The sequence below is a fragment of the Bidens hawaiensis genome, unplaced genomic scaffold, assembly GCF_021521415.1.
Source record: "Bidens hawaiensis isolate Kalapana, Puna unplaced genomic scaffold, B.hawaiensis_p1.1 tig00000369_1, whole genome shotgun sequence".
NCBI classification, from domain to species: Eukaryota; Viridiplantae; Streptophyta; class Magnoliopsida; order Asterales; family Asteraceae; genus Bidens; species Bidens hawaiensis.
In genome coordinates, this window is record NW_027491028.1 from 4818244 (window position 1) to 4844808 (window position 26565).

The 26565-nt window shown below is 35.7% G+C and overlaps 3 protein-coding genes and 1 pseudogene across 4 annotated transcripts; 1 reads left to right on the top strand and 3 right to left on the bottom strand.

Moving 5' to 3' along the window:
* The first annotated feature begins 3910 nt into the window (after positions 1 to 3910).
* Positions 3911 to 5185, top strand: LOC143623872 (inositol-tetrakisphosphate 1-kinase 1-like). The gene has a single exon (XM_077094680.1). The coding sequence runs from the start codon at positions 3928 to 3930 to the stop codon at positions 4963 to 4965; it is 1038 nt and encodes a 345-aa protein (XP_076950795.1). The 5' UTR covers positions 3911 to 3927; the 3' UTR covers positions 4966 to 5185.
* A 1865-nt stretch (positions 5186 to 7050) lies between these two features.
* Positions 7051 to 9412, bottom strand: LOC143622962 (uncharacterized). The gene is made up of 5 exons (XM_077093973.1): positions 9104 to 9412; positions 8419 to 8557; positions 7738 to 7823; positions 7478 to 7628; positions 7051 to 7313 (listed from the first exon to the last, which is right to left on the bottom strand). Exons 1-4 carry the CDS (start codon positions 9410 to 9412, stop codon positions 7500 to 7502), a joined length of 663 nt encoding a protein of 220 aa, XP_076950088.1. The 3' UTR covers positions 7051 to 7313; positions 7478 to 7499.
* An 8369-nt stretch (positions 9413 to 17781) lies between these two features.
* On the bottom strand, positions 17782 to 18105 carry LOC143622972 (luminal-binding protein 3-like). The gene has a single exon (XM_077093979.1). The coding sequence runs from the start codon at positions 18103 to 18105 to the stop codon at positions 17782 to 17784; it is 324 nt and encodes a 107-aa protein (XP_076950094.1).
* Positions 17836 to 20666, bottom strand: LOC143622981 (luminal-binding protein 5-like; annotated as a pseudogene). The gene is made up of 7 exons (XR_013151809.1): positions 20604 to 20666; positions 20242 to 20509; positions 19942 to 20156; positions 19612 to 19857; positions 19098 to 19531; positions 18489 to 18643; positions 17836 to 18416 (listed from the first exon to the last, which is right to left on the bottom strand). The product of XR_013151809.1 is annotated as a luminal-binding protein 5-like (transcript).
* Positions 20667 to 26565: the final 5899 nt, after the last annotated feature.

Consider the following 26565-nt stretch of genomic DNA (forward strand, 5'->3'; position numbering starts at 1 on the left):
AATTTCTAAATGCAAATAATATTTAATAATTTCTATTAATATATAAACGAACATGAAAGAACGTAAACAAACTTAAATGAACGAGCATAATCAAGTGTTCACGAACATAAATGAACAAGTGAAACATTTGTTCATGTTCGTACGTTTATTTTAAAAGAATGTCTAGTCTAATGGTTCATGAACAAGAAAAATAATTAACTCCTTTATAAAATACTCCGTATTGACTTTTTAGTTCTTATTTAATATTTTCATTATTGTATTTGAAGTAAAGTATCATCACTAATCGGGTTATTCGGGTTAACCCGAAACCCGACCCTATTAACAATTCGGGTTATTCGGGTCAACCCGAATAACCTGATTAATATTTTTTTGACCCTATTTAACCCGACCCTAATTAGCTTATTCGGGTCGGGTTAATCGGGTTCGGGTATTTTGGACACCCCTTATGGTAGGTGCTTGTGGTCGGTTGGTGTTGGTGGGTGGCGCCGGAGGCAAAAAAGAAGGAAGGAGGAGGGGGTTGTTAGTTATGGATAGATGAACATATGTAGTTTTGATTTAGAGTTTAGATTTAAAATGAAATTATAAAGGTGGGAAGAATTAAAAGATGTGAGAAAAAAAATAATAAACATATGTTTTTTTAAACTTATAAGAAAAAAATTATAAAGACTTTGTCGGTCGAGACGGAATACCAAGAATCCTATCGGTCGAGACGATATTAAGCTTTTAAACCTTATAAGAACAAAACATGATAATATGAACTCTTTGGAACAATTTCGTTCAAAATGCGTCTTGGAAGACGAAATTCATAAAGCTCTTTTCTCAAGAAAAATATAATTTGAACGGATCAGATAAGAAACATAAAAAAACCATTTGAAGATACTGTTTTTTACAAAATGATTTAAATTAGAAATATGGACGAAAACCCCAAGATTTTTAAAAATCTCGTCGGAAATGTCAGAAACTTTCTAAGTGTCAAGTTTTAATTGGTTGTAAAATCCTGTCGGTTATAATACCAAAGTGTCAGCTCAGTACAAATTTGATGGGTTATTTTGGGAATCTGGTTTTTTTTTATCATTTTTTTTCTCTCCTTTTTTGGGTCATTTTGGGAATTTTCCCATAAATTAAATGCATTCTCTTAAAATATCTCAAATAAATACATATAACTTATGGTACTTAAATTATAAAAGCGACAATGTTGAAGCATATTGAATGAATTATGTGTTATGTGGACCGGGAAACATGTAGTTAATGATTTGATTTAAAAAATACGTAACTATTTTGATATTATATATGAATGTGTGTGTATGTGTACACATACATGTATGTAAGGGTTTGGAATCATTGGTCGAGATTTAAACTCAAGGATTCGGTAGTCGTACTGAGTTTAGGTGCTAGTCTCCATAAGTTGCGAGTTTATATATTGATACATTTTCACCAATAGTAAGTCACTTAGGTTATAGTTTTCCATTATGTCAACAAGACATCACAAATGGATATATCCAATAAATCAGTAAAATATAGTTTACCATTGATTAAATCAGTTGTGTTCATGTATACCTTTTTCCATGTATTTATCCAATAAACCTTAGAAACCATTCTTTTGAAATGCCAACTTCAATAATTAATACTATGCCCTATCATGTCCTAAATTACTGCAAGGGATCAAGACATCAAGTCAACCCCTGCATGAAATATGTTTTGAGCTCCATATCCACCACGCATTGGTGAGACCAAGGTCCACTCACCTAACATAATAGCAAATAAAAACGAGACCTGTACCAATTTAACATGTCGTATCATAGCCTAATACCAAACTTATGGAGTGTCTTGAGAGGATTTGTGTTTTGTGGCATTGAATGTCATTGTGACAAAAGGTGTCAGAACATCAGACTGGTTCATCAGTCTTTCACTAAGGGGGAGGGGTGGTGGATGTGATCCAATTTCTCATCACACACCCCACCCAATCAAATGGTGTCATATCACCAACCCCAAATCCATCATATTTTGATAGAATTTGGTATTGGTGGTGGTGTGGTGTGGTGGTGTGTGATAGGAATATATATATATATATTTTTTTGCAGCTTAAAAAAATAAAACAATATTTTACTAGAACTTAAAAATAAAAACTATAGTTTACAAGAACATAATTCAACTTAAAAATTAGAAATAAAAAATAAAAGTTACAATAAACGTCTACTCCTCGTCTGAATACGGAAATTCCAACGGGAATCATTCGAGTTCGTTATATAGCAACGAGAACCATTCGAGAATGTCATCGTCCGAAGACGAAGAGCTATCGGTGCCTAAGGGAAGCAAGTAATTCGGAAATGCCATATTTTTTTGTTGTGAATGAAGTGGAGGATTGAGATTGTTTTTGAGTTGGATTTGGTTTTGACTTGGATTTGGTTTATGTTTTGGTTTTGATATGTTAAAAATGGTGTGTGAGTAGAAGATTTTGAGTTGGATTTGTGTATGTTTTGAAGATATATTGTAGTTATATATATAGGTAAAATATGGTTTTTTTTAATTTCCAAAGCCCAACGGTCCTCCTCATCCCCAACGGCTCTCTTCATTGATTTTCACCCCATCACACGCTTGATGGCCATCACGCAATACTCCTCCCTCAAGCTTGACAAGGGACTGGCGGCGGTGTTGATTTACCCATCACGCGTGATGGGTGGATCATCACGCGGTGCCCCGCCCTCCCAGGGGGTGTTTGGGATTGCTTCTTAAAAATACTTTTTGCTTTTTGGAGAGGCAAATGTCCAAAATGCCCCTCCAAAAGCACCTCTCCAAAAAGCAAAAAACATTTTTAACAAGCAATCCCTAACACCCCCTAACAACTTACCTGCCATAAGACCATACATTGTGGAGGGGCTGTCACATTGGAAACGGGTCTTTAAAGCCCCCATCCATAAAATCTCGTTGTGGTTTAAAGCCTTTTTTTCCGTCTCATTACACACACGCGCGCGCACACACACACACATATATGTGTGTTTGTGTGTATGTCTGTGTATGAGAGAGAGAGAGAGAGACTCACTTAGTAGGAATGGTAATGGGTCGGGTTTAGGTATTCCCAAACCCATACCTGATTATTAAAGTTCAACCCAAACCCATCGGGTAATTATCCATCAGGTTTCGGGTTTTCCCATCGGTTTTGATAAAATACCCGTCGGGTATACCCGACAAAACATACCGGGTTTGACAAAATATACTAATCGATTACAAAAAATGGTTAAATAAAGATAAAAATGTCTCAAATAATTGTCATAACCAAGTTTCAACAAATATATATATATATATATATATATATATATATATATATATATATATATATATATATACTATATATATGTATATATATATAATATAAAAAGTTATATCGGGTACATCGTGTATATAATCGGCTAAATGAGTCTATGTTATCGGATATATTAGAAATCTCAAAGTCTCAAACCCATCCTAAACCCGCGAAAAATTTCAAAACAAATCCCAAACCCGCCCCAAACCCTAATGGGTTGGGTATTACCCGTCCCAATTATGTCGGTTTTTGAGTTTCGTTGCCATCCTAGAGAGAGAACGCACGTCACATACCCCCCCCCCCACAACACCTCCCCCATGACGCCCATCAGTGGATACAGCCCCGATCCTTACTGCACCCCTATACCGCTCCTCAAGAATGCCCCCCCCCCCCCCCCCCCCCCTCCCTCTCTTCCCTTATAAGTTACTAACCCATATAAATAAACCATCCTCTTAACCATAGTTAACTAACTTCACCTTGAGTTAAACTCACCTCCTCAATCTCTACCTTTACTTACCCAAACCCAACCATACACTCTCTCTCGTTAACTCCAAGAATCTCCCCGGCGTTTCTACACGGACGATTAATATTAATAACCCTAATCCTGTTATGAGTGTCCAATTACAATGGCGGAACAAATGAACCCAAACCCAAAACGATTCACTATCGGCTACGCCTTATTACTCAAGAAACAACACAGCTTCATCCAAGACTCACTCCTCCATTCAGCCAGGCAACGCGGCATCGATCTCATCAAGATCCACACCGACAAACCCTTGCTCGACCAAGGCCCATTCGACTGCGTCCTTCACAAGCTCTACGGCCAAGACTGGCGCAACCAGCTTCAGGACTACCTCGTTCGTAACCCCAACGCCATTGTCATCGACTTCCCAGACGCAATCGAACGGCTACACAACAGGATTTCGATGCTTGACGTTGTTTCGGAGATTCGTATCTTGAAAGACGACCAGACGGCGTCGTTTGGGGTCCCCAAACAGGTTGTCGTTTACGACCCGGACAAGCTGAAATCGAAAGACCCCGGTTTGGGTTTGAAGTTTCCGGTGATTGCGAAGCCCTTGGTGGCGGACGGGAGCGAGAAGTCGCATAAGATGCTTCTGATTTTCGACCCGGAGGGGTTCGAGAATTTGAAAACGCCTACGGTGTTGCAGGAGTTTGTGAACCATGGTGGGGTGATTTTTAAAGTGTATGTGGTTGGGAAGTATGTGAAATGTGTCAAGCGGAAGTCGTTGCCGGATATCGATGACGAGAAGCTCGAGAGTTTACATGGGTCGTTGTCGTTTTCGCAGATTTCGAACCTGACGTCGGACGAGCGGAACGATGACAAGTATTATAAGATGATGGATTCGGAAGAGGCTGCGATGCCTCCGGTGGATTTGATTACGAATATTGCGTGTGGGTTGCGGAAGGCGATGAAGCTGCATCTTTTTAACTTTGATGTGATTAGGGATACCCGGGTTGGGAATCGGTACCTGGTTATTGATATTAATTATTTCCCGGGGTATGCGAAGATGCCTGGTTATGAGTCTGTGCTGACGGATTTCTTTTGGGATGTTTTGAATAAGAAAGAGGCGAGGTCGTTTAACTGTGAGACGGTGTTGATGAAGCTTGTGGGTAACAGTGGGGAGGATGATGAAGAAGCTTGAAAGTTCGGAACTTGCGGATGGGAATCGGGTCAGTTCTGCTAAAATGCATGCTGAAACTTGTTTTTCTGGTTATGGGCATTTCATTTTATTTTAGATAGTTGTTTACTTGTTAGTACAGGAGTTACGAATAGGGTGGTTTTCGGTTTCTTTCAAAGTTTGTAGGAATGTTAAGTTTCTTTACGGGCGGATTATATTTCTTAGTTTGGGGAAGTTTTTAAATGTGTGCCTTTTGACAGCTTTGATTAATGAGTTTTGTCTTTTGGATGATGATACTAGATTGTTACTTTTTTCCTTCTGTAGTATGATTTGTAGTTCAGCTTTGATCAATGAGTTCTTAGCCCGTAGGTATGTTTTTGTGGTACTAATTTTCTATTGTCTCACATTATAGATTAAGGAAGCTGTGTATAATGTGTGATATTTACAAAATGATAAGATGGTGCTAGGGTCAGTTTGTAGATTCCGGTGATTTGTGTCACTACCATGCTTTGAGGTTAGACCTGGTTATAGTTAAAGGCCTTAAAACAATTTTCACACGCCTTTTTTCTATCGAGAAGATAAAACTTCTTCACGTTGAGTGTTGTTTTGTAGTTTTGTACACACGACACATAATATATTTAACCTTGTATTCGTGTCTTTAACTTTACTCGTTCTTGCATAAGTTCTGCTGTAAAATGCTTTCATCAATGAGATTGTGTTGGAATTTTATTTGATTTCTGCTGGTTGTCTGTCTATTTGAGAGGAAGTATTGACATCAACAAATAAGTTGAAATGTGACAAGTGTGCAGTTTTCTTTTTTTGGTGTCTGCATTGGGGAGAGTTAGAAGTTATACCAAGTGTTATTTTTCATTTTTTCCCACTTATATTTTTTTTCTAAGATCAGATCATAGGGATTAGGGGCATATAGCTAAGGGCTTTTTTAAATTTACTTGGCATATATACAAACTAGGGACAAATATGGAAAAACTGAACATAGTAAGTCTAATACACAATGATTGCTCTCTCTTTTAACAGTTGGGAAACATTATGTTACATATATAGTTAAGTCTTTCTTCTCGTGTAGTTTCTTTAATTGACACAATTCATGCAATCTGCTGATTGCAATGGGGCTAAGCTTTTCAAATCTGACCATTGATTGAACAAACGATCATTGGGCTTTAGACTTTAGTGTTTAAAAGAAATATTATCTGTAAGTTATTAGTATATTTCTAGTAACAAACGCGTCGCATACCTGATGCTTGTGCTTCGCACACCGGCTTTTGAGATCAGAACAAAACTGAGCACTGCATGACCGTCATGTTTGTGCTTCTTTGTTTCCAAGTTTTCCAAGAAACTTATGTCCCATTGTACACTGGGCTTGTTTCTTGATATTTGTTTTGAAATACAATAGTTGGTAAGTCTTTATAGTGTCGGTATTTCCATTTTATGGTCACGGTTATGTTCATTATGAGTTCCCTCTCCATAACACACCTGGTTTCTTTTTGTTGAGCCTTTGACCGAGCTATCAGAGAAGACTATGTGGCCTCCTTCATGCTTTGAATTTAAGCAGTTATACACTGCAGATTCTGGTATGTGCAAAATTAATTTGCCTTAGTAGCATCCGTTGCTCGTTTTTTAGGCCATGAGAAGTGGAGGCGTTTTTGAGTGCATCCTCAAGATGTCGACATTATGTAAATTCATCAGACATACAAATGTTTGAAACTTTCTGACAGCTTTATAATCTCAATTGCGAGTGTATGCCATCACGTTGCCCGCCTTATCCAGGCAGATACAGTTTCATACAAATCCATACCCCTTTGTATCAAATCAATAAAGGGGTTTGCAATTTTGTATAGCCTATCATGCACAATTATGTGAACTATAATTACAAAACTATTCTTTAGATATCTATTATGGAATATTCATTACAAAACTACTCTATTTTAGCTACATTTTCTTTTTAAGCTTTAATTATTTAACCCAGGTTAAAATAGTTACTTCCATAGTCGAAATATATCCACTCTGCATACTCTTATGTGGTGTAACACATTTGTTTATACAACACGCTTAGTAATTCAACAATGCAAAAATCCATAACGAAAGTAACTATAATTACACAAGCCCAGAATTCTACAACTTACACAAGATTTGAACCATAACATTATACTAAAAATTATTTGGTAAAAAACAAAAAAACGATCTTATTCTTTAGCGTATCATCTTCTACATCGGTTTCTTAAGAAGGAAAGGGTTTCTTCATGCTTTATACTTCATCGAAACTTAAGAAACTTCCAATGAAATCCTAGCAACACCAGCATATTCAAGCAAACTGATAAATTCCCATACCACACATAAACGCTTCTTCGCGTTTCCTGTAATTGAGATCATTTGCGTGAGCAGTATTGATACTAACAAATATATACTTACACTGTAGCCAGTTTTTTTTGTAAAACTAACATAAATATGTATTACTTTTGGTAAATCCAATCATAACGAAAGACATGCGATCATCCTACTTAAGGCAAGAAAGATTTACCTTTAAAGACAAGAAGACGTGTCTACTGATTCTTCTTTATCTTAGAAGTTGTGAAAGTCGTCTTACGATCTTGGTTGGAAGCTCGTATTATAAAAAGAAGTGTTTCTACAAGCATACCCACAACCAATCCAAGGATGCCTCCAGCAGCATGCTGAAAATCAATCAAGACGATTTTTGTTTATTTATTAATCAAAATGGCATTATGTATTTTTGTACAATGGTGCCTGAATATACAAGAAAGTTGACGGTTAGATTAGTACCATTACTACATTATGTCCAAACAATGCTCTGAATGTATAATATCCAACCAAATAGCCTGTAAACATCGTTAGCGCCACATGTAAACCTGATAAAGTTAAACATCATTGTTAGATGCACAGATTACGTGAAAAGCTTTTTTAACATCAGCTTTCCTTTTTCGATACCCATAAAGATAATTCATAATTCTAATTCTATTCAAGTTGTTTGTCTATCCCATTAGCAGTAGAGGTGATAAAAAATACAAGTAGATGAATATGCAATAACGGGTCCGTACAAAGTTTAACTCTCCTTTTTGAATTTTTTTAGAAAACTACCATGAACATTTTAATTAAAGGAAAAATATTACAAAAATAATTTAATCTTTTAAATAAAATGATTTAGGAGGTTTCATGTATCCTGTATGCACTACGGTCGCCTAACCCGTTTTCAATAAGCTCTAAAGAATATAATTTTTGTCCATTTGGATCAAAATCATATCCCAATTCAAGACATTCATCATAAATCATAAATGAGTTGAAATTGTCACCTATGAGTTCTAACTTCAAAGCTAGAAATCTCTGGTATCAAAGACCATAACATTGAAAACTAAAAGCCCAAAAACATTACTTTCTAAAAATGCAAATCAACTAAAGGGTGTCTTCTCTTTTAAAAGATGTAAAGAAAAAGAAAACATAACTCACCAAATCCTATTTGATCCTTGTATGAGGAAAATGGCTCGCTTTCATCCCTTCTTGGTGTAATATCCTTCACCAACTCCTTATATGCTTTCCTTTCCGCCGCTTCCTCAAATTTCCTGAGTCTTGCTTTCAACTCCTCGCTCTAGGGATACATAGAGATCAACGAGACGAATAATATAAATCATCAACAGTGAGCTTTGAGGGTTTTGAGACATGCACTTTTAAAAGGAGTTATTATAATCAAGAATCAAGATAGTTTGTGCTTTTACATTTATCTCAATAATCATTTTTATTATTATTACAATCTACAACTAGGGTTGTAAATGAACCGAACACTCAGTGAACTGTTTGGTAGGAAGTTCATCCGTTTAATAACGAACATGGCGAAGGAATATCTTTCGATAGACTAAAAGAACAGATACGAACAGAGACCGTGCATGTTCAAATGCGTCCGTGAACATTCAATAATGTTTTTGTTTACAGTCAGTCCTAAAACTACTTACTACTGCTTCTCATTTTGACCAGAAAATAAAATCAAAACCGGGCCGATCACTGGAGCCAAAACCGAAACATAAGTAAAGTCTTAAATCAACTGGATGTGCATACTAAATTCTAGAAACTTAATTTCTAGAATTGAATAACTGATAAAAAAACAATGAATTAAAAGTAATTGAGAAATCAGTTATACCTTCTCGCGGGGTTTGGGGCTGCTAAGAACGAAGTGCGACCCGGATAAAAGAGCAGAGAGATGGGGTCGGGTGGAGGGATCGGATGCGACCCAAATGGAGCGAAGAGATCTGTAGGGTACGGACGAGTGTTGTTGGTGAGACAGAGATGAAGCGATTTGACGGAGGTCTGGAGAGAGGTGAGTGTTGTTGGCTGACGTACAAAGAAACGATTGAAGGGTTTCTGTTTTAGAGATCACCAGACCACCGGTGGTGGTGGTGGTAGTGGTTGGGTTTGAAGACGACGACACCTCTTGGTGGTTGTTGTTCATGGTAACCTCGGATTGGGATTTTTGGTCGTGCCGGATGTTTGATTAAGTAAAAGAACAAGTGTTTTTTCTAATTGGGGATTTGGGTGTAACTTTTATTAAACATACTTTGGATATGAAATTACATCAATCTTTTCTATAACGAATTGTTTTTTTTAAATGGGGTATCTTTTGATAAAAAAACGATTTGTTGTTTATTTTCATGAATTATTTTAACTTTCGCCTAAAGATGTATAAAAAAACTGATCGTGTAACTGAAATCGGGAAAAAAACCGGAACCGGTTCATGAAAAACCGGTTTTTTTATAACCGATTCAGTTACTAACCGGTTAGACCAGTTTTACACCGATTATGAGTTTATTCAGCCGGGTCGGTTACATAATTGGTTTTAAGAAAAAACTGGTTAAAAACCGGTTATATAACCAGTTAATCACTAACAGACATAAAAATCCGGTTATTTTATGCAGCAGCATCAGCAGCGAATAATATGACCGTTGGGATTGGTTTCTAGCCGTTTTTTTGTTTTGCCAATAATTCATCTCCAAATTAGTATAAAAGGGTGGTGGGTGTTTGGGTTCAACCACACCATCCTCCAATCTCCTAAAACTCTTAAAATCACTCACTTTCTTATTCGATATTTCGTAAAAAAAACATGGCAAGCTCTAGTCATCAAGATTCGGTCAACGTTGGCGAGTTCACAACCGACACGATGGTTCGTGTTCTTCCAACAAAGCGCAACCGCGAAGTTTGGTCACATTTTGATTTGTGCGAGATGGCGAACGGGTCAAGAAAAGCGCGTTGTCACCATTGTAATGGTTTTTACGCCATTAGGGCAAACTCCACATTGAGACTACATTTCAAAAAACCGTATTGCAAGCCGTTGAAACAACAAGCCGCTAGCGGTCAAGCTTCCATGGGAAGTGAAGGCGCTTCTCTTTTCGCCTACAATTACGATATGGCAAGGGAGGAAATGGCGAAGTTTGTAATCCAAGAACGTTTGCCGTTCAACCATTTCGACAACCAACGATACACAAAGATAGTTCAAAGAACGCTCCAACCACGATACACCCATGTAAGTCGTGCTACTCTTAGGAGGGATTGTTTAAGATTGTGGAAAAATGCTAACACAAGAATTAATTTCTTATTTTGAAAAACTATAAACCGGTGTTAACTTGACTAGCGACGTTTGGTCCGCACCGCACGATTCACCACACTCATATCTTTGTGTCACCGCCCATTGGATTGAACCGACGACGTGGCAAATGATGAAACGCACGATTTTGTTTAAACTATATGATTACCCTCACACCGGTGAAGTTATATATAAAGCAATCGACAAATGTATTGCAACGTACAAATTGAAAGAAAAGATATTTTCATTATCTTTCGATAACGCCTCAAACAATACGCTTGCAGTGACGCATTTAAGATTAAAGTACAAACCGATTTGTGAGGGTATTTTTTTCCATAGTCGATGTGTCGCACACAACATAAATTTGGCCGTTCAAGATGGTTTAAAGGTTATTGAACCACAAAAAGAAGCTTTCAAAAAAATGTTGCGTCATATATATAGTCATGCGCATAGACATTCAAAATATATTAAATTGTGTAAGGAAGCGGGTCAAGTATGCTACGGACCCAATTGGGACGTTGCTCATAGATGGAACTCGACTTGCACCATGTTTGAAAAAGCTATTTTGCAAAAAGAAAGTTTAATAGAATTTCATAACATTTTGTCCGTGGAAAGGTTTCTTCTTACCAACCATCGAGTTGGAATCTTATTGAATCGGTTTCACAATTGCTTCAAGTTTTCAAAACGTCAACAAAGACTTTATCGGGGGTTTACTATCCAACAAGTTCATTGGTACTTCACAATTTGTTTAAAATGTGTTTAAAATTAAACGAGTTGGCGGGGAGAGGTAGACCATATTGTGATATGGCGGATACGATGAAGGAAAAATTAAGAAAATATTTTAAAGAACTACCCGCGGTTTTCACTTGTGCCGCCGCTTTAAACCCTTGTTTTAATATTTTTGCAACCGGGTCTTTGATTGAAAAAATTGCAAATGCGTTGAATTTTAACACCTCCGAAGAACCAAACTTTGGACTAGCCGCAAATGCAAAATTCAATACTCAACTTAACCAAATGTTTGATGTTTATGTATCAAAATATGGTTCTTGCACGTCACACATTCACGAGTCAATGAGATATGCCGCATTCGGTGAAGGTTCATCAAGTACGGAAGATCAAGATTTGTATGTTTATAACAATTGTTTGATGAGTCGGGTCAAATGCAACGTGGTAACACTAGTAGTAGCGAACTCGGTCGGTATGGTGGGTCGAACTTTCTGTGATCGATGACTTCACAAGAATTTAAAAACTTTGATTTGTTGGCTTGGTGGAAAAGTAAGGAGGATTAATTTCCGATCTTAGCCAACATGGCCCGAGATTTACTAACGGTCCAAGCTTCCATGGTAGCTTCGGAAAGTCCTTTTTCTATAAGTGGTAGGGTGATTTCGATAAGGAGGACTCGACTAACACCAAAGGCGGTTGAGATGTCGATTTGCTTGAAAGATTACTTGGATGCGGCGGAGAGATGTCAACACATACGCTCACTCGAGGGAGAATTAGATTACGAAGCCGAAGTGTACGAGGACGAGGTTGAAGCCGGATTGACTACCCCAATGACCGAAGAAGAAGCCGAACTAGATGAACTCCTACGCGATAGTTCGGGTTCGGGTTCGGGCGAAGAAGATTAAACGCAGCTCATCAAGACATATATTAGTCCAACTAAAAAAAATATATACTAGTGGGCATTCGTATTTAACCAGTTATGTATGTAACCGTTTGTTCCAAGACTTAATCGTATGATGTTTTCACTTTTTACACTTTCATTGTTATGTTTTTATAAAAAAACTGGATTTTAAAAAAAAACAGCAGCTTAAAAATGCAGCATGTATTAAAAAACAACAAAAAAAACAGCTGAAAAATGCACAGCCGTTACAAACCGTTTTTTTAACCAGTTAATAATAATCGGTTTTAATAACCGGTTTTTTAAAACCAGTTACAAACCGGCTCTAACCGGTTAGTACCGGTTGTGGTTATTTAGGGTCTGAAACCGGTTATAACCAGTTTCGGTTACAAAAAAAACCGTTTTTTAACCAAAAAAACCGAACTGGTTAAAAATTGGAACCGGTTTTCGAAAAAAACTGATTTGTACACCTCTACTTCCGCCTATCCATGTTGCTACAGTTGCGATACATCAATAGGTCTCTACCAAGTGACCATAAATGAGATGCGGAATTGAATGGATTATAATGAATGAAAAAAAGATAACTGTGTTACTATAATAAAAAGAACAAGACTAAAATGCCATTATAATGAAAAAATCATCAGAACAAAACATTCTAAAACCGTATTCAATTCATTATTAAAAAGAAAAAAAGTAAAGTAAACAACAACCAGCATTCTCATCACTTGTCACACCTCTTGCATCAAAACCTTTTTTTTTTATTTAGAACAACTACATCACACACTCTTTAACATACCTCTAAATCTACACCCTTTTGTTTATTACGTGACTTGAACCCTCACCACTTCACCAATTGGTTGCATTGTATCTTTTACGACTATCTTGTGATTCTTCTCACATTGTTTGCTGCTCGCATTACTAATGGCCAAAACACTACCCCTGCACAAATTTTCAGAGGGAAATTATAGTTAACTTTGTTTCATGGGCGTTTGACAAACAAACAGTATCTGACTGGCCTTTGTCAAGCACTCAAGCATTTACCTATGCTTTAAACTGTTGTATAAATTGCGTACCTGGAGGATGAATTCGATTAATGGTGCAAACCTGTAACATTGATTTCAATCTTGGTTTCTTGAATAATTGTCTGGATTAATCTCTGAATCGTGAATCACTTTCAGATAAACCTATTTGCGGGTTACGCAATGATTTATCGGATAAGACAGAGATTTTCTGTAGTTGGAATTGGATTTTGATGATTCTATATGATGATGAAGAACCAGAGAGAAGTAACCGTCTCTCTGTTCTATCTATTCGATCGATATCATCTTTTTCTCCAGGGAATGAAAATATTAATTAATATATTAATCCAAACCTAATTCCCTTATGAGCCCAAATGAATTAATTAAAAGCCCATTTAACATTACACTTAAGCCTAAGTATAAAACCGAATGACAAAGTCTAAATAACATAATTGTTAAACAAGCCTGCACTCCCGCGTCACCTAACTCGTTTAATCTCTAACGTTATTTCCTCGATCGACAAGTTAATCCAATAACACTAAAATATCCAACAATCCTCCCCTATTTTAGTGATATCCATGATTATCTCAACCATCGTCACAGAAACACAAACGTATGCATAAATGAAAATGTCCTACGGATTGAATTTTCATCTTAGTAAATTGCACGATCAAAATATTCGAATATCGGGGTGTCATATGGATTGAACCCTTGCTATCCATTTGAATACTTCAAGGCAAAATACACATACGTTTATAAATCCAAATTCCACTCGACACAATATTTTACTAGCCTGTGTTCTAATCCTTCAAAGAATATATCAAAGCTCAAGTCCAAAGCTTCTTGAAGTAGCTAAACTTCATATTCTTATAGGTAGTTCATTATTCTCGCACCCGCAATGCAATTTATCAACAAACTATTAAGAAGCTATACTTCAACCTACTTTATCTCGCGGTCTGAACACAAACCTTGGGATGTTTATGATATTGTGTTCCAATATCTATATGACAAGCTTTCCGCATTGAATTCAGCATCTAACGTTGTATTAGATGGGAATTGGGTGTCTTGACATATGATATTAATGTATGGACTTTAAACTCATCCCCATGACTGATATGTTCACGAGATCTCTTCCTAACCTTTTAGTTAGATCATCAGCCAAATTATACTCATATATTACAAACCACCTGATATCAGACATTGTATTGTATAATATATAACCGTCTAGACTTTCCATTATACATTTGACATAGTCATCACTATCTCACCTGATAGATTTTGGTGATATCGGTTTGACCACAATAGAATTTCATAAATTCAGTTTCTTAGCCATTCAACCACTTTTATTGGTTATTACAAATTCTAGAAACTTGCATTCCATTTTCAAGTGACGCAAATTCATTCCTTAATTACCTAAAAAATGAAGCATTCTCCAAAAGAGAATACGCATCCATTGTTAAGCAGTTTGTTTACTGCTTGCCAATATTAAACACTAGGATTACTAGTTTATCTACTCAAATTACCCATAAGAGTGTTAACCGAAGAACAATCAAACTGATTGAATTTCTTCAATACTTTCTCAATATAATGAAATCGAATCATCTATATGTTACTCCCTTTTATTATTATAAGTAGGATAACATCAACCTCCCTCGTATCCTTTATATCAAAACTAGAATATAATAATTTCTTTGTCTAATCAATCACTCAAACCCAAGTAAGATAACAAGGAACCAATCATTTCCTTGAAGATTCTATTTTTCTTTTCACTCCAAAATAATTCACATGGCCTAACCTGGCCCGTCACAATATATACACATAGTCTATGCTAAATTGAAATGATCATAACATACAAACAAATTCAATAGAAAATGAGGCATTAATGTTTAGTTTAAAACTCCGTTACACAAATATCCAAATCCAAAAAGATTCCACGTTGAGATAAAATAAAGTTATCTAGCTCACTGTTTGAATCAATAAATTATTTAAAATAAAATCTCAGACATGAGACTGTTTCAAATCCTTGAAACACACAACACATAATTCAAAACAAGTGTCTTCCATGAATACATACAAGTCTCACTTTTGCATATCTCATACTAAGTACAAATCCATCTTCAACTGGATCAAGTTCTTCAAACCATTCTAGATCCTTGCATACTTGACTCGTATCACCTGAGTCTACACACCATGCAAGCATGTTATCCTGTACATAAAAGGATTCAAAATAAACGATACATAATTCTTAACCGAATTATATTTAGAAACCATTGAACTTCTTAAGTCCAATAACAAACCCGAAACCACAATTTCGTTTATTTCGCACCCAACGGGCTTTCCTGACTTGTATACTCTTAGTGGTTGATTATTACCCGGGCAGTGACCCGTCAACCCATGTGTCATGTGTGTACCATCTGGACAAATATTTAATAATATTTTCATTTCATTCATATTCATACTTATTACTGTGATATCCAAAACAATAAACATATAACAACGAGTCAGGACATATTGACAACCTTCCAATCCAGTGTATGGGATTTAAAAGTTGCACAACAAAATCAAACAACTCTCATTGAGAACTACTATTACTAAACCGGATGGTGATAGCATAATAATATATGTATGTATAGCATATTTTCTCCATGCGCAGAGCCGTTACCCGCCCCTTGGGTTAAAACTCCAGTTTTCGTTATACTCCCAAAATTAGCCCAATTACTAAATCATGGCAATGCTATGCATACATTTTATTTCCAAACAAATCACTAAACTAAATGTATTGGAATCAATATATTCAACTTAAGGTTCCCCATATTTTATGCTCTGTATGTTATTAAATCAAGAATTTATTCAACATATTAAAATTTCGACACAATCTTTAATTTTTGAAAATAATTCATTCATCAAAATTAATTCAACCCAGTTTCATCGAAAATAATTCAACCCACCAATTTCATATAATGCATATTACGGTTTCACATTATTTAATAATCAAACCCACAAACCCATTGTATGCTATTGTTATTAAAATCTAGAATTAATTTCACTATATTCAAAATTAAACCCACTGTTCAATATATGAAAATTAATTCATCCAGTCTCATCAAAATTAAATTAAAAACAATATATAATAACATGAAAAGTTATGTAGTGGGATATTATAACATGAAAATCAATAATAACAAAATCAATACTAACCGAGGGGTATTATTGATTTTCATGAAAACCTTATCCACATATCCTACTATACCCAATGTTTAGACTACAATAAATACAAAGTTCAATGAATCATTTGGCTGTTATTCGATGAATCATTTGGTTGTTATTCGATTTTGAAAATCCCATCCAAAATTCAATAGCAATATAGTTTAATCTTTATAATTTTGTAATGTTGAAATCCAAAACCAACAACCAATTTTGCGAATTAGGGTTACACCATAATTAAGTCGAACCAGACAAATAACTAGAACTGAAAATTGATTTATAATAACCAAATCAAACCCTAATAGGTTTATCTTTGTTGTATAAATTGCGTACCTGGAGGATGAATTCGATTAATGGTGCAAACCCGTAACATTGATTTCAATCTTGGTTTTTTGAATAATTGCCTGGATTAATCTCTGAATCGTGAATCACTTTCAGATAAACCTATTTGCGGGTTACACGCAATGATTTATCGGATAAGACAGAGATTTTCTGTAGTTGGAATTGGATTTTGATGATTCTATATGATGAAGAAGAACCAGAGAGAAGTAACTATCTCTCTGTTCTATCTATTCGATCAATATCATCTTTTTCTCCAGGGAATGAAAATATTAATTAATATATTAATCCAAACCTAATTCCCTCATGAGCCCAAATGAATTAATTAAAAGCCCATTTAACATTACACTTAAGCCTAAGTATAAAACCGAATGACAAAGTCTAAATAACATAATTGTTAAACAAGCCTGCACTCCCGCGTCACCTAACTCGTTTAATCTCTAACGTTATTTCCTCGATCGACAAGTTAATCCAATAGCACTAAAATATCCAACATAAACTACAAGTGTGTTCATCAAGGTTTAAATAATCAAAGAGAATAGTTTATCAATGTCTGTTGGAAGTTAATACAAGAAGCTAAATTGTTTTTCCTTGATCTACACCAAATTACTAAAGCCTACCCTAACTCTATTTAAGCCCTCAAAAGTGACATTAATATTTTCCTGAATCACAACACTTTATAAGGCTACCACTAATAGCAAGGTTTATTGAGCATCAGTTACATGTCCATCACAAGTGACTAATGCAAGTCAAGATGGAGAAAACAATCAATCCTTCCAACTATCAACTACACAAGAACAAGAATAGTATACTATTGAAGTCAAGATCTAGATATGTGACTTGACCAACAACACATTTTCCGCTCGAAATTGACATCAACCTCTCCCAAAAAAAAGTCCAATCAACGGGGTAACTAAGTCAATAGATGCACTAACAAAAAACAACTGCAGATCACTGATGAAAAAGTAGTTAATTACAAATTTCAAAAATATTATCTACTCTATAGCATAATATCCCAAAATCATACCGAACAAAATCAAAACAATCTATCTTCTTCTCTAAAGCTCATCATCTTCAGGTGCACCACCCGACCTCTGATAAACAGCCGTCACGATCGGGTTACAAACCGCTTCCACTTCTTTCAACTTCTCATCATACTCCTCTTTCTCAGCTGACTGATTATCATCAAGCCATTCAAGTGCTTCCCTTGTTACGGTTTCAATTCTTTTCTTTTCATCTGACTCGAGCTTATCGGCTAACTTATCTTTATCATTAACTTGGTTTTTCATGTTGTAGACATAAGTTTCAAGCGTGTTACGCGCATCAATCTTGTCTTTCACCTTTTTGTCTTCCTCTGCGAACTCTTCGGCTTCCTGTACCATGCGCGCGATCTCTTCTTGGCTCAACCGATCCTTCTCGTTGGTGATTGTGATCTTTTTGGATTTGCCAGCTGCCTTGTCCTCTGCCTTCACGTTTAAGATGCCATTGGCGTCTACTTCGAATGTGACTTCTATTTATGGTGCCCCCCTGGATTAACAAAGGTAAGTTTTAGCATACGAGAGCATAAATGCGATTTAGATAACGTTGACACGAAAGACAGTTTAGCAAACCTTGGTGCTGGAGGGATTCCAGAGAGATCAAATGTTCCAAGAAGCCTGCAGTCCTTTGTCAGACTTCTTTCACCTTCATAAACCTGTCACATAACAAAGTTTAAAATAACTAAATAAAAAGAGACTAAAATGGAAAAACAGAAAAAAAAAAGTACCTTGATGGAGACAACAGTTTGTTGATCCTGGTAGGTGCTAGATACTTGAGAATTTTTGGTCGGGACGACAGTGTTTCTTGGGATCAATTTCGTCATCACCCCTCCAACGGTTTCAATGCCGAGTGTAAGCGGAGCCACATCCAAAACAACCATATCTACTTAACAAAAACATATTAGTCGCATTAGCATTGCTTTGTCAAAAAATAAAGCTTCAATCCAACCCATTAAAAATATACACTTTCACACCACCTGACTTGTTTCCGACCAATTAAAATATACTATTTGACACCAGCACGACCCTAACCATGTTTGAGCCATAAGAACATACAGTTGACATCAGCATGACCTTACCCGTTTCCAACCAATAAAATATGCAATTTGATACCAGTCCGACTCGACCAAACCCAACCTGTTTCTGACCAACAAATACAATTTGACACCAGCCTTACCCGACGCGCTTCCAATCCATAAAGACATACATTTTGACGCCAGCCTAACCTGAACTGTTTTCCGACCCATAAAAATATACTCTTTGACACCAACCCAACACAACCCTTTATAGACCCCTACTGCAGGGTATATATGATAAGAAAAACATGAATTAATTACCTTTAATATCATCACTACCCTCTCCACTCAAAATGCCTCCTTGAACAGAAGCACCAAAAGCCACTGCCTCATCAGGGTTCACACCCTTGCTTGGTTCCTCGTACTCCCACCAACTAGAACGATCTCATCGATGTCATGCTTCTCCAAACCAGCATCCGCCATCGCCTTCTTCACGGGCCCCATCGTCTTTCTAAACAAGTCATTGTTCAGCTCCTCGAACCTGGCTCTGGTCAACGGCTCGGAGAAGTCAACACCATCGAAAAGTGACTCGATTACAACACGGATTTGGTGCTGGCTGCTCAACACTCGCTTGGCGCGCTCAGCTTCCCGTCTTAGCTTTCCAAGAGCCTTGTTGTCCTTGCTAATATCTTTCCCATACTTCTTCTTAATCAGTTTGACGAAGTATTCCATGATCCTTTGGTCAAAGTCCTCACCTGATAATTGGTCACCTCATGGTATAAGAAACTATTTAATCATAGAAAGTTGTTAACATAACATTTAATTAATTACTTACCTCCAAGATGGGTGTCTCCATTTGTGGCAAGAACCTCAAAAACACCTTTATCAAGTGTCAAGATGCTGACATCAAATGTCCCACCACCAAGGTCAAAGACAAGAATGTTCTTCTCAACACCTAATTTCTTATCCAGACCATACGCGATAGCCGCAGCCGTGGGTTCGTTAATGACTCTGACAATATTCAAACCAGCAATCATACCGGCATCCTTTGTAGCCTGCCTTTGGGCGTCATTGAAGTATGCTGCAAATAGAATAAAAAATAAAACGTACCATTAATAAACATTGTTCATTAAATAATAATACAAAAAATTAGTAATAAGTTTACCAGGAACTGTGACAAAAGCATCCTTAATCTTCTTTCCAAGGAATGCTTCGGCCGTCTCCTTCATTTTAGTAAGAATCATCGCGCTAATCTCTTCGGGACTGAAAACCTTGGTCTCCCCATCCTTAACCTTAACTTGAACATAAGGCTTCCCATCTTTATTCACAATATCATACGGAAGCAGCTTCATATCTCTTTGAACTTCTTTATCCTCAAACCTATCAAACAAACACAAAACAGTACTCAACAATATAACACAACATAATCTCAATATCTATACGCAACAATATTATAAGTTCATACTTTCTCCCAATAAGTCTCTTAACATCAAAGATGGTCCTCTCGGCATTCACAGCCGCCTGATTCTTGGCAGCCTCACCGATCAACCTCTCGGAGTCGGTGAACGCCACCCATGATGGAGTGATACGGTTTCCTTGATCGTTAGCTATGATTTCCACGTGCCCGTTTTTATAAACGCCAACACACGAATACGTTGTCCCGAGATCAATCCCGATAACAGTTCCTAACTTGTTATCATCTTCTTTCGCGATCGATGTCGCGAATAAGCAACCTGTCATCAAACAAAATAAACATTAGAAACAAACCTACTAGAAATATGAAAGGAAACCAAGTTCAACGATGAAATCAATATGTTACAAACTTACCGATTAATAAGATTGCTAGCACAATGCCCGAGCGAGCCATAATTAATAATAATCCGGTGGTTATCTTATTATTTTTCTGTGTGATTAAAGGGGTTGGTTTTGAGTTTGAACTAGGATTCGTGCATGAAAAGGTACGAGGTGTTAATGTGCTTATATAGACGCGAGTTCGGTTTGTTCGGTAAATGTCATTGACGATGACGTGGACCAATGAAACATTAGGAATGACTTGTGTGGGGGCAATGGAGAGGGATGTCGTGTTTTGTCCTACGTGGCAGTAAGTCAATGATTTGGTTTCGTCATGCGTTTGTTGGTTAATTGGATTATTCATGCCCCCGAACTTTTGGGTATAGTGATTTAATAAAGTTTAAATACTGAAAGTATATTTTTTTTTGTTTTATGAGGTCTAAAGTTTTATAAAACCTCCAAAATAAGTTTGAAAATCTAGGTCTAAAGATAGGAACATAATCACTCTCAAAATATATATAATATATTGATAGTATGAAAGAATATGTATATATATAGGGTGCGGTTACGCTACGAAAATGCTTAACGTACATTCGTGAGACGCTCAAAGGCAAAAACCTAAAACGCTCAGAAAAAGCTCACAAAACTTTGAACGCTCATTAAACGCTAAAAAACCGTCTTTGTGAAAAAAAGTGAAAAATTGATCGATTAACCATCCAAAACTGTTTTTTTCGGTGAAGCAATGATTGATTGGATATGTATTGACGATTCCGAGATGTTTAGATGTGATTTCATGGATTGATTCGTGAAAAACGGGATTCGCGTACGTATTTATACGATAAGCATTAGTGTATTGGATCTTTTCACTATATATATACACACACTAGGAGAAACCCGCGCGATGCGGTGGGCCAATAATTTACAATGTGGTTTTTCTTTTGTGCTCGTATAAACACTTTCTTGATGCAGCGACAGGTTTTCTACTTGGGCCTTAAGGAAGCTTATGTAAATGACAAAGGCTGTGAATAGATTGTGAATGGTTTTCTAGTCGGAACGCGCGCGATGCAGTGGTATCGAAAACAATTTCCAATGCCCGGGTTGATAATTTTATGTCATCATCATGTAGAATGTTGCGGTAGGTTGCGCACGACTGTTGAATTACCCTCTCAAACGACCATGCCCTAAGGCGACCAGATTTAAACCAAGACCATTCATTTAAAAATGAAAATAATTATGATAATACTTGCCATATACTGTATAATTTATCATACTTTACAAAATTTTCACCTTAATTAAATTACTTGAATTCAGAACACAAATGGGAGGCCCAACGTATAGTGGTAGCCTCTTGAATTCAGATTACACCCAAACCAATCATTTAAAATATGCGAAAATAGAAAAAAAGAATGTGCATCACATATATTCCTAACAATAATATTTTGGTCCTAATCTAAAGCAGGCTGCTTGGAGCATACATATACTTTTTTACATAAGTTTGGTGTCGTTTTGTGCCATTGTTCCTAATTACAAAATAGTTAGCTATGGCATATCTATTGCCTAGTATACACAAATTTAGAAAGGAAATTTAGTAGTTACAAAAATTTGCTTCTGTTATTCAGTTGCCCTATGGCTTCCAAAAATTGTCCATGTTGACCATTTGCTTGGGCTTCAGTTTCTGCAGATGAAAGTTTGCGTATTAGTCAAATTAATTTGGCACATTAAATTGACAAATTGAAATAATAGATAATAAATAGGTGATTCTTCTTACATGTGCATCGACGAACAGATAAGAAAGATCTATTTTTCTGAAAAATGGGATATATTTCTTGATCACTCTTAACATGTATTGGTTTTGGATCTTCAGATTCCTCAATGTTCAAAAATGCAGATTCGTTTGTACGACATCAATAGACATCTGCAAACGGATATAAGCAAGCAAAATGTACATTGTTTTTATGAGTATTATTAAACCATATTACTAACATTAAAATAAGATAGCTCTGATATCACTAAAATAATAGCCATTATGCATATTAGATACATACCAGCTCATTGTGATTATACCCTTCAGCTAAACAACTTAAATCCAAGTCATTAAAGAACTTAAATGAAAGTAAACGTAGTCAACTTTCTCTTCACCACCAAGCAAGCTTTGCCTTCTAAACCGTAAGAACCATTAAATTTTATGCTTCAATCCATGGGGTTTCCATCGTCACTAATTACAACAAAATCCAACTGGATAAAAAACAAACAGAATCAACGGAAAAAACCCAAATCAAGATCCAAGCAAATACATAAACCTAGGCTAAAAGTTGCATACAGAAAGCGGAAAAAAATAACCATTCTTTTACCATACAAAAACCTAGAACTCCAATGATTGAATAAAACCATTAGGATGACAATTTCATGAGAAAATGGCTATCGCTATTCTCGGAACAGCACCTGTCGTAAGCCTGCAACCTGAAAAAACAAATAAATAAAATAAATTAAACGACCAATGTTTTTGGAAATACTTAAAAGCCTTCTCGAGTTATCATATATTCATATTTAATAACATGTCAAATATGACTAAAAAGTCAAACTTGACAAAAGGCTCATCATTTACTAAAAAGTCCAAGATGGCCAATTCCGTTATCAAATAACAGACGTAAACCTTGCCCAATTCCAAGTTAAATTAATTCTTTTGCAATGACATTATTTGTTGCTTTGGTGATTTTTGTAAGCAATTAAACAAACAGATTGTCGAACACCGCATATAAACAAACAGGTTTCTTCCCAAAGTTTGGTCAAAAAATGAATTTATTTGACCTGAACAAAATTTTTTTTGAAATGACTAAAAAGGCCCTGCTAGGATTAGTGTTTTTTTTTCAATTAGCATATAATCACTTTATACTTTCTAGATTATGTAGAAAAAATAATTTTGATTATAAGATATCAAATAACCTAACTCATTTATATAATATGAAGCTTAAGTTACTTCTTTAAACTTGAGTTACGCATTCAAACACAGTCCAGATGTAAACTTGAGTTACGCATTTATGCTTCGTTACACTTCATTGACCAAGATAATTCATTGACCAAGATGCTTTGTTAAAAAGGTATATTATTTATTAATTAATTTATATACCTTTTTAAATACTATATATATAAATAAATAAATTATAATTATTATTTATAACTTAACACATTATTTAGTTACTATTATCATAATTACATGTACAATAATGATTATTATTACTATTAAAACATAAAAAACTTTTTTATGCTCGCGAGCTAGTTGGGTTCGTTTCAGTATTTGATGTCCCAAAAATGAAGATGCAGCTGTGTTATGAATGTGAAAACCGATTTCCATTTTTGTATTAAATGTCTGATTCGGTTTGTAGTGACCAAAAATATTATCATTTACATTAAAAATATTCTAACGGCATAGTGCTGTGCATATTCAAGGCAATAGAATAGATGAGCCGTAATAAAGTGAGTATTTAAGGCAATTTGTTGAGCCTTAAATGGGATCTTTTGAAACTTGAAGAAAATATTATACACATTAAATGCATACATACATTAATGTACATAGGTAAACCAATTTTTAACCGGGTTAAACCGGTTTTTTTCAAACCAGTTCCAAACAGTCGGGTTTAAGCTCTGAACGGGCCCGTTTATTAAATAAGCTTATTTTTAGGCTCAGGCACGTTTAAGTTCGGCACGAGCTTGTTAATTAAAAAACTTACTTTTAGGCTTGAACTCGTTTAAGCTTGGCTTGCTTCGGGATTTTAGCAAGCTGAGAATTCTCAAGTAACTATATTTGATCAATTGAGTTTGGAACAGTTCTGTTTGCTGGTCCTATGAAAAAAGCCGCATCTTTGACTAACAAATAATAAAATAAACACTTTTAAAAACATTAATCTTATTATAGATGTGGTAAATAGTAAATAACAAACCTTTGGGTCTAGAAAGTTAGCACCAAACTCATAGTATCTAGTAGGGATTCTAATCATTTCAGCTGATTGAGAAGGGGCTTCGGTAGGTCTATAATATTACTGGTGCAGCAACATCATAAACTTTAAACTTCTCTCAAACGCAAAATCTGAATTTGTCGCCATTTAGATTATATGTTTTTTTTTTCGGTCAATCTGTTCTCGATGCATTATTATACACTAACATGGCAGGTGTAGTCATGGAACTTGGCATAGCAGCAATCAATAGCATGAACACAATCATAAGCGTTAACCTGCACTCAACAACAAATAAAATTCAATGGACCTAAATATCCGCGTGGTAAACAATAAGTTCTGTAATTATATAATAGCAAACCTTTAAAGCACACCCATATGGCTCGAGCACCTCCACAATGAGTCATGCTTCCGCCATCTTTACCCCTAAAAGTATTTGAAATAGTATTGAATTCATATGTATAATGTAAATTATTATAATGCATTCATGCTATCATGTATAGGGGTGTACATGACTAAATGAATTAAGCTAAACCAGACTCGTCTAACAGATCAAGTGAGTAAGGGCTGTACACAAGTTTTGCAACATAATAATGACAAAAACTTCCTAAATAAACTATTGTAAATGACTATAAGCAAAAAAATTATTTAGAATCTGAGAAAATCATCCAAATGCAAGTTATATTTAAGTAGGCGATTATTGTTTTCTTAACAAACAAATAAATTATTTACATATTCAAAGATGAGATGAAAGATCGAACTCATTTGAACACCACCCTAAGCCTGTAAGTGGTGTGCCTATAGATTAGCCGTTGTTGATTTCTGGTTTTGTACGGATTTTAATGAAAACAAACACTGAATCTGAAAGTTGTCTGTAATTGTAGAAATCATGTCAAACTATGTTCAAAACTTCAAATTGCAATTAGAATAAGCACATGTAATACATTATAGGACGTAAATTAGGGCACATATTACCGTATCACATTTAGGCTGAAAATTTAATAACCAACCACTATCGCTATCACCATATCATTACAAAATCAAGACAAAATTACCTTTTCTGGGTCATCAAAGACATCGTGTCAGTGTTTACTTAAAAAAATGCATCAATAATATTTGTAAGCACTCGATTTCAATAGCAAAATGAATCATAAACAGCAAAATTAACCCTTCTAGCCAAGGATCTTTCCTAGCTCTGAAAATTAGGAAAGAATTATATGAGCATATTATATGTATCAATGATTATTTTCGGATATTATTGTACCTGAAACGTTCACCTTGGAGACCTTTCACCATTTATATTGTTCTGTAGAATCGGCACGCGTCACCTATGTGTATGAAGCCTAGAATTGGAGAGAGGAGGTGGTTTTATGGAGAGATGGGCTTTCAATTTGAAATTTGAATCAATCCAGCTAGTAATTTTGAGTCCCTGCTGCCTTCTTCGGTCGCATCTGCAACCAAATATCATATTGTGTAACCAGATTACTTGTAAGTGAATAAAAACTACAAAACAAACCCCTAATTTATGAACAAGATCGGAAAAATGACCCAAGATGTTGAATGTTACCTCAGCTTTGTCGTTCACAAACAAGGAACAGCTTTGTTGCAGTTAATGTGAAACTAAACTTACAATCAAAAGTAATTCCACCTTGGAGAAAGCTTCATGTACTTTAAAGCCGTTGGATAACCATTTTGCAGGCTGGAACAAAAAACAAGAAATTAAACATCTAAGATCCATTTATGAAGCAACACAAATATAAAAATATGCAAAAGAATTAGTGCAAATTAGCAAGTTTTAGTTGGCGAGCAACCAAAAAAAACCATCATGAATAGCAAAAATACTTATCACAACCATTTTTCGATCATCTTCAACCTCCGCGGCCGCTGGAACTCTAATTAGTTGGAACATCACCCAAAACCGGGAAAAAAAAAAAAACTAATATCACCGATTGTGGAAATGGAGCAGCAAATCAAGAAGATAAAATCACCTACACATCTTCAAATCGAGCATCCTTCTTCTTGATTTGAGAGAGACAGACAGACAGACG